The 9,667-nt window shown below is 42.8% G+C and overlaps 1 protein-coding gene across 1 annotated transcript in view; it reads left to right on the top strand.

Moving 5' to 3' along the window:
* SYT10 (synaptotagmin 10) overlaps window positions 1–9,236 on the top strand; it is a 71,141-nt gene extending 61,905 nt beyond the window's left edge. The window contains exons 4-7 of the mRNA XM_015429336.1: window positions 405–525; window positions 2,740–2,911; window positions 4,384–4,513; window positions 9,165–9,236. Coding sequence (XP_015284822.1) covers window positions 405–525; window positions 2,740–2,911; window positions 4,384–4,513; window positions 9,165–9,236 — 495 coding nt within the window. The remainder of the gene's footprint in view (window positions 1–404; window positions 526–2,739; window positions 2,912–4,383; window positions 4,514–9,164) is intronic.
* Window positions 9,237–9,667: the final 431 nt, after the last annotated feature.

Consider the following 9,667-nt stretch of genomic DNA (forward strand, 5'->3'; position numbering starts at 1 on the left):
GATGTTTCATCACAAGTCAGCTTGAAAAAAAAATGCAGTTTCTCCCTTCTCATCACATATCTACAAAGAAATTAGCAATTCCCCTCAGTTAAGCTCTGGCCTTCTCTCTCCTGCTGCAGGCCAGTCCGACTGATGGGATGGGGCTCTTGCAGCTAGTAATATGTGAGCAACTTTACCAACTGCCCATGCTCTGTGACCTTTTGCTCCCTAGACCCTAATTCTAAACAGTTTAATAGAAATAAAATGGTAAAATGAAAATGACATGGGTTCCAAAAATGCTTTGGGGAGGCCAGTAATTCTGCAAACAAAAAAATGTTTTCCCTTCTTGAAATGTTTGTACAATCAAGGTAGTTTCAAGTGTAATCCTGCAGCTCTAAACCTTCTCCCACATTTTTGCTTTTCAGGAAAGCATAGATTTGGGGGAGATCATGTTCTCTCTTTGTTATTTGCCTACTGCGGGAAGGATGACACTCACCGTCATCAAATGCAGAAATCTCAAAGCCATGGACATCACAGGCTCATCAGGTAAGGCTACTCTTTTTCACTTAACTGCCAGATTCTGTTTCTGTGTGGAATAATTCTGTATCCAGGAATTCAAGGTGCTTGAGGCCGAGGTCATAAGCAGGATAGCAAATCATCAGTTGCCTTATGCCTCTGAAGAAACCTGACATCTTTACAAAGAAGTGCCACCTAGTGGGTACAATCTTACTTATGATGAGCAGTGCAAAAAAAATAAACAAAGGGCTCTTCTGGATTCTCATTTTCCTCACTTGTGTGTCCCTATTGGTTGAGGGGGGGGCTTTTCCATGTGTGTTTTGCCCCCTTTAGTGGTTGGGTCAATATTACATTGCTCTTTATCCAGAATATCTCTCTGCAAATTTAGACTGCAGGTTTTTATGCCGGGCATACAATGATATAATATCAAATCGACCACTAGAGGGAGCAAAGCACACAACACAGAAAAGGGGGGGAACCAAAGCAATAGAGACACACAAGCAAGGAACCTGAGAATGTGGAAGAGCTCACAGAACTATTTAAATTACCCGTCTTTTCCCCTGCCCTTAGGATTCTTCTGTGTGTCACTCCATCTCCTGCAGGGGCCATTTTGTGGTTTCTCCCACCACCCTGTGTCAGAATTTCAAAGGTGCCCACAGGCTCAAAAAGGCTGTGGGCCCTTACTTCAGACAATTCTCAGCTTCTCCCTCTGCTGTGACTATTAATGTGCCACTCAGTAAAGATGGTCAATGGAAGGCAATTGTTTAAATGAGGAATGGACTGTAGGTAAACAAGAGGGGTAGCAAATATGGTAGAAGACAGAGTCAGGATACAGGATGAACTGGACAGGCTGGAATACTGGAATAAAACAAATAAAATATATTTCAATGGGGATAAATGTAAAGTTCTGCATTTAGGTAGGAAAAATCAAATGCATAATTATAAGATGGGGGAGACTTGTCTTGGCAGTAGTATAGGCAAAAAGGATCTAAGGGTCTTAGAAGACCATGCACTGAACATGAGTCAGCAGTGTGATGCGGTAGCTAAAAAGGCAAATGTGATTTGGAGCTGTATCAACAGAAGTATAGTGTTCAGATCACACGAAGTGATGGTATTGCTTTACTCTGCTCTGGTTAGACCTCACCTAGAGTATTGTGTTCAGTTTTGGGCACCACGATTTAAGAAGGATATAGACAAGTTGGAATGTGTCCAGAGGAGAGCAACGAAGATGGTGAGGGCTCTGGAGACCAAGTCCTATGAGGAAAGGTTGAAGGAGCTGGGTATGTTTAGCCTGGAGAGGAGATGACTGAGAGGTGGTATGATAACCAACTTCAAGTATTTGAAGGACTGTCATATAGAGAATGGTATGGAGTTGTATTCTGTTGCCCCAGAAGGTCAGACCAGAACCAACAGGTTGAAATTAAATCAAATGAGTTTTCAGCTAACCATTAGGAAGAACTTCCTGACAGTTAAAATGGTTCCTCAGTGGAACAGGCTTCCTCAGGAGGTGGTGGGCTCTCCTTCTTTGGGAGGTTTTCAGAGGCTAGATGACCATCTGTGAGCAATGCTGATTCTGTGAACAGGCAGATCATGAGAGGGAGGGCAGGAAGGGTTGCATCAGTGCTTAGTTCTTGTGGCCCTTTTTACATGGCCCTTTTTACATGCCAAGGGAAATGTTGATCACTACTTCGGGGTCAGGAAGCAATTTTTATCCAGGCCAATTTGGCTGGAGATCCTGGAGGGTTTCTGTCATCTTCTGGGCATGAAACGGCAGTCACTGGGGGTGTGGGTGGAGGTATTTGTGAATTTCCTGCATTGTGCAGGGGGCTAGACTAGATGAGCCTGGAAGTCCCTTACAACTCTATGATTTTATAATTCTATGATTCTAAGAGGGTGACTGGACGGTGAAATGTTTCCAGTCTGGCCAACTGGGTGAATGAGCAGCAAAGTAGCAAAGGAACTTAAATGATAGTGTAAAAATGGCACACACTGGCACAACATTCCAAAACTTCTGAGATGTACTAAATCACTGATGGGGACCAAAGTGGCTGCATCTTTTAATTAAAAAAGAAAACTGTAGTGGATAGTTCAAGGAAATATCAGCTTGTCACTGAAATATCTTGATTGTGATCCTTTTGAGGATCATTGGTATAAGTGCTAGATGCAGTCATGATTTTGTTAGCCACCTGGCGCACTCTAGTAGAAGGGAAGGTAGTGTTTAAAGGCCCCTGCCTGTTCCCTCAGATCCATATGTCAAAGTATCCCTGATGTGTGATGGCCGGCGATTGAAAAAGAGGAAAACAACAATAAAGAAAAACACTCTCAATCCAGTATACAGTGAGGCCATCATCTTTGACATCCCTCCAGAGAACGTGGACCAGGTCAGCCTCTCCATTGCCGTTATGGACTACGACCGGTATGAAGCATTTTATTTTATTTTCCTTAATATTACATTTTGGCAGGCTTTTTCTCATTTGGACATTGCCATTTATGGTGTACAATGGGATTGACCCACCCCTACCCCCAATGAAAAGCTGTTCCTGAGTAACAAGGAACCATCGGGAATTATATGGGATGTGGGGACAGGAAACTCACAGGAAAAAAGCAGGAATGGCCCATCTTCCAAGAGAGGCAGCTACAGTGGGAAGGGAAAGGTGACAAAAATCCATTCTCTTCGTCCTCTCCACAGTTTAGAAGTTAATATCTTTAATTTTTAAAAGTATTAAAATATAATTGTGGTGTTAATGTGTTTTATATTTGAGTTTGATGTTTCATTTTTTTTACAAAAATATATCTAGAGCTAGCTAACTAATGCATTTTTATCTGTCTAATGCATTCAGGTAGGTAGCCGTCTGAAGCAGCAGAACAAAGTTTGAGTCCAATGGCACCCTTAAGACCAATGAAGTTTTATTTAAGGTGTGAGGTGTCATGTGCAGGCACACGACCTTGTTTCAATGTGTCTGAGGAAGTGTGCTTGCACACAAAAGCTTACACCTTAAATAAAACTTTGCTGGTCGTAAAGGTGCCACTGGACTCAAACTTTGTTCTGTCTAATACGTAGTTTATGTAAAGTGCCATTGAGTCGCAGCCGACACAACGATCCTGTAAGGTTTTCCTTGGTGGTCTCCCATCCAAATACTAACCAGGGATGACACAGTTTAGCTTCTGAGATTTGATGAGATCCGGGTAGCCTTGTCCAGCCAGGCCCTGACCTGCAACTTGGCACTTTCCACCATGAGGGCATTCCCCCAAAGAGCTCAGGGTAGCATAGACTTTTCTGATCTCCATTTTGTCCTTGTAGGTTAGTCTGAGAGGAACTGAGCTTTGGGCCCAAAGTCACCTGGCAAGCCTCATAGCAGAGTAGAACCAGGATCTGCTAGATCCTAATCTGACATGCTAACCACGGACCCAACTGGCTTGGGATCTCAGAATTTTTTTTTCAATACTAGCTCACATTTGGAAGTGAGGGAAAGATTTAATTTGTTTAAAGATAATTATACACACGGCACTGCTGCCAATCTGCTGTCATGGCATAAGAGACAGACAGAAATGTGTGTGTGTGTTGAAACTCCATGGAAACACAGGAAAAAAGCACACAATGTGGTCGCAGGTGCAGAATTCAGCCAGATGAGATGCCAGGTGTGACTTCTGTGCCCCACATAACTCCTTGTCCCTCTCTACGATTAGCAAAATTAAATTAAATCATGCAAGCAAAAAGGAATAACGCAAATTTGATGGATGTGGGGGGAAAACCCATGCAGACTGCATAGCCACCCTTTGGTCACAGAATTTGGTTATCTGGCCAGCATTTCTTGTGTTACAGGCCATATATGGCTCTTGGGGTAAAGAATTATATTGTGACTTTAGTTTCTCCTTCTCTAATCCTAGAGTAGGACACAATGAGGTGATCGGGGTCTGTAGAGTTGGACTCGATGCAGAAGGACTGGGAAGAGACCACTGGAATGAAATGCTGGCATACCCCCGCAAACCAATCACTCACTGGCACCCCTTAGTCGAGGTAAGAGGATTGCAATACCGCTGTGGCCTGCTGCTCATCTTGAGAGCCAGTTTGGTGTAGTGGTTAGGAGCGCAGACTCTAATCTGGAAGAACCAGGTTTGATTCCCCCACTCCTCCACATGTATGACCTTGTGTCAGTCATAAGTTCTTTCAGAACTGTTCTCTCAAGGGCAGTTCTCAAGAGAGAGCTCTCTCAGCCACACCTACTTCACAGGTCGGGTGTCTGTTGTAGGGAGGGGAAGGGAAAGGGATTGTAAACTGCTCTGAGACTCCTTTGGGTAATGAAGGGCAGGGTATAAATCCAATCTCTTCTCTTCTTCTTCTACTTCTGCTAGCCTTCTGTATTGAATACCTTCTGCCCAAATAGGCTCCTGCTTCATAGGAGAGCATTTTTGTAAGGCAAACATTAGGAAAAGAAAAAGTAAACCACCCTATGAAAGTCAATGGGAATGAAGAGCCCAAACTCTGGTGTGTTTTTTCCCCCAAGAACAGAACTCCATGTATTTCCCAGCACAAATGCTGCAATGACTACAGAATTCATTTCTGAAATAGCTTTCTTTTCCACCTGTTAACCAGAACTGCCTTGCAATTTTACACAGCTTTCATTCTACAAAGTGCAGGAGCTGTCAGATGTATTTATCACTTTATGATGCCATTTTAAGAAGAGTTACACCCTTCTAAATCTATTTGAGTTAATGGGATTAAAAGAGTGTGATTCTACTTAGGACTTCACTGTTATATAACATTCATCTTTGTGGAATCTCAGAGCAGATTGTGCAGGTCTTGCAGTTTGCCCATCTAGACATTCACCAGAACTGAGACGTGCTTAGTTTTAACAAAAGCCAGCATTGTGTGGCACCAAACTCTATGCTAACATCAGTGTAATTTTTAAATTTCAATAAAGAAAAATACGTACAAGAGAAAGAACATTGCCTTAACTATAGTCTCCATTGCGATGAAAGGTTTCCACTTTTAAATCATATCCTTTTACATTAGTCCCATTCAATGTTCCCTCTAAGCTGTGGAGTTTTGTGAGTGAAAACTCTACTTTGTGAGCTAACGGCATTAAAGTTGTGAGCGAGCAATTTGGTTACTGCATAAATTAGTTTGCTCTGGAGCCATCTTTCCTGAGCTGAGACAAAAATGTGTGTTGGAGGCTCACACTAACTCAGCTTAGAGGGAACATTGGTCCCATTTGTCATTTCTTTATTTCAAAATATTTACAATCTGCACTCTTCTCTTTAAAAAAAATTCCTTCAGAGGCAGTTCACAACATTTACAAGCCTATTCCTAATTTTTTTTCAAAAATATACCAGTAAAATGGGGTTTTAAAAAAAACAGGAAAGAAGGGGTAATTGATGAGCATTACTAGGAAAAACTAAAATGTATAAATCAAGAACTCTGGAGCACATGCCGTTTTTATCATTGGACAATTGAATCTAGGAATTTTTGAGGTTGCTCCGATGCGAAATTGCAATGAGAAAGTAAAATTTTTTCAAAAATATACCAGTAAAATGGGTTTTTTTTAAAAGCAGAAAAGAAGGGGGTAATCGATGAGCATTGCTAGGAAAAACTAAAGTGTATAAATCAAGAACTCTGGAGCATATGCCGTTTTTATCATTGGACAATTGAATCTAGGAATTTTTGAGGTTGCTCCGATGCGAAATTGCAATGAGAAAGTAAAATATTCTGTTTAAACCCCCTCTGGTTTCTGCCAGAGGACAATTGGAAAAGGGAATTACAGCATTAGATTTAAATGGCATCAGTGCTGAGCCATTACAATCTAATAAGAAAAAACAATTTGGATGTCAAGAAATATGCATCTGCTCTGTCCTCAGTGGGATGTAATCACTGAATGGATTCTAGCTTTCCAGTACTATGAATCAGGTCTTCACAACTTCTTCTGACCACCAAATCAAACAGAGAAAGGGCTGGGTGGATGTTCAAAGACCCAAGGGCAACCAAGCAGAATGGCTCTTGTAGCATTAGCATCCCCACAAAGGGCACAGGTACCCCCATCACCTCTTTCTGTACCACCTCTGGGTCTCTCAGTCTGAGACCTGGTCACTAGCAGCACATGGGTGTCAGATGATGCCTAGGGGTGTGCATTCAGTATTTACCAAGCCAAATAAATACCTGAATAATGCCTTTTTTGGCATTTTTCAGGTATTTATTAAGCCAAATACCAAATCAGAGCATCTATTCAGTAGCCAAATAGAGATACCTGAATACTATTCAGCTTTATTCAGCTATTATTCAGCTCCATTTTACCCTATGGGGACATTACAGTCAATGGCAAATCTCCTAGGGTATATTCAGTGGGCTGGGGGGGAGAGGGTTTGAGGTAGAGGCACCAAATTTGCAGCATAGCTGCTGGAACCTTTCCCCAAAAGGACCCTATGGTAGTCAAATCTGAGAATCTCTGAAGTAGAAACTGAGGGGGCATTTCTGCATAGACAGCAGAACCAGTGCAGTGTACTAGTGCCCAGCAGCACAACCCACCTACTAGTGTCCAGCAGCAGAACCCAGTGCCAATGTGGCAACAACAGAACTAACCAATCACACACCAGAGAATTCCAACAGGGTTTTAAAAATTTCTTTGGCAGAAGCAAGGCAGTAGAAGCCCAGCAGAATATGCAAAAGTGCAAGGTGGGCAGGCACTTTTGCTAGCCCACCTGAACCAAGGCCAGTCCAATACACAGAAGCTCAGTCATGTTGAGCTGCCATTTGCCACTATAGCACTGGGTTCTGCTGCTAGGCACTAGTAAGTTGGCACTGGGTTCTGCTACTGGGCAGCCACTACTGCACTGGTTATGCTGCCCTGCAATCTCCCTTCCCATTGCTTGGATTCTGTGCTTGAAATCAGTCCTGTTGAGCTGGCCAGGCATTTGCCATAATGGAACTGGCTTCTGCTGCTGGGCTCTAGTAGGTTGGCACTGGGTTCTGCTGCTAGGCATCAGTAGGTTGGTCCTAAATTCTGCTGCTGGGTGCTAGTAGGTTGCACTGGTTCTGCTGCCCCCCTTACTTCAGAGGTTCTCAGATCTAACCTTAGTCCTGTTGGGTTTTGGCACTGCCACAGTGGCACTGGTTCTGCTGGGCCCATTGCACTGGTTCGGCTGCTGGCCTTGCAAACATGCCCCCCCTCACTTTCTACTGCAGAGATTCTCTGGGACATTCTGCTGGGCTTGGTATTCCTTTTTACCCCCCCCCCCCCCCCCCGGAAAAAATGGAGGATGGGGGCACCCTCTTTGGGTGCCCATAGAATTGGATCTCCTGGTCAAATATTTTTAAAATTTGGAGGTTCTTTTGGGGAGGGGCTCCAGCAGCTATGCTGCAAATCTGGTGCCTCTGCCTCAAATCCCTTCTCCACCAGCCCACTGAATATACCTTAGGAGATTTGCCATTGAATATAAAGGCTGCATAGGGTATAATGGGGCCGAATATATTCGATATTTCCCGAATCAGAATACAATGCCAATAGTGGTATTTGGGAATATTTGGGAATGGCAAATAAATTCAGCTTTTTTATACCCAAATCCGAAAAAAATGATTTTTTTTTCCTTGCACACCCCTAATGATGTCCATTGCTGCCATTGCTTGTTTGGTCAGAGCTGAACAGCCCCCACAATGGAGCTCAGCTTCTTCTAGCTGCTTGTGGTCTTCCTGGGCAGCTGTCCACTGGGAACGTCCTCTGTGAATTCACAGTGTCATCCTAAAATGAGTTATGCCTTTCAAAGTCCATTGATTTAATGGATTTTGAATGCTGTCATCTGATTAGGATTACATTGATGAGGGCCAATCCACCTCTGAAGCCAAACCAAGGTGGTAATTTTTTAAAAAGCAAAAACCTTTAATTTTGCTTCAAAAATAGAGGGACTGCACTATGGATAGTGGAATACATTCTGCTTGGTGGATGACAGGCCATAGAGGCCTCCTGTGGGTATGCTACAGTTGGAACTAGGGTTGGATTTGTATTACTTATTGCAGGCAACCACATGAGGGGGAGATTTGGGGCCCTGCTTTGGGATTTGGTGTAAGTCTTTGGCTTTGGATAAAATCTTGGATCAAAACAGAACAATATGTTGTCGAAGGCTTTCACAGCTGTGGTCTTGGCATTGTAGAACATGATGTTTCGGCAGTAACTGTGACTGGCATCCTCAGAGGTATAACACAGAAAGATGGAGTACACTCTGTGCAGAGAGTACTCCATCTTTCTGTGTTATACCTCTGAGGATGCCAGTCACAGTTACTGGCGAAACGTCAGGTTCTGCAATGCCAAGACCATGGCCACAAAACCCAGAAAATCTACAGCAACTAACAAAACAGAACAGTTATCAAGATGGAATCCCCAAGTCCACTATCAGACATTGAGATCTGCTAGTTACCTCAATCAACTGCCACTGCTGAATACTACATGCATAGCCCAAATATACAAGCACTTATGTTTTGCATGAGGTTCCGTCAGGAAAAAATGAAGGGTAACTTAATTTAACACCTATAACCTACCAATTAAGTAGGCTCCATTGCAGATAACTTTCCATTGTAATAATGGTATAAAGTCTTTCCACATGGCAATGAATGAATCGTATGTCTTTCAATATGCAACAAATACATGGGAATATCATTTGTGAAAAGATATCATTCATTCCAGTTGCCAGGCCGAGCAACCAGTTTTGACAGTCAAGGATCTTGCTCTTCACCAAAACCACCACTTACGCCCTAGACTGAACAATGGGTTCCAGATGTCCAGCGTAAGGAGCTCTTCATGCTTATATCATGACTGAAGGTTTGGCTCCAACTGATGAACGGTGTCCATACTTCTACATTACAACATGTCATATCTCTACTACATCATTCCATTGTTTCAAATCTTTAACATCCCACTGACTTTCACTTGAGCACTTAGATGTGGATGTCATGAAAAAAGCAGAGGTTAGTTATCATTTGTTCTTGGTATGAACAAGGTCTTGGAACCAACATAACCTTTCATGACAGCACAAGTTGTGTCATTTTCTTTTTACATTCAATCCAGCTTCCTAAATACATGATGCCCTGAGTGAATAATCAGTAGGGGACTGCAGCCAGTCATGGCTCCCTGGTGCAAGGTCCTGTATGATGCATGTTGGTGAATGTCTCATTCATACTTTACATTTT

This window comes from Gekko japonicus, unplaced genomic scaffold (assembly GCF_001447785.1).
Source record: "Gekko japonicus isolate JY-2015 unplaced genomic scaffold, Gekko_japonicus_V1.1 scaffold804, whole genome shotgun sequence".
Taxonomy (NCBI): domain Eukaryota; kingdom Metazoa; phylum Chordata; class Lepidosauria; order Squamata; family Gekkonidae; genus Gekko; species Gekko japonicus.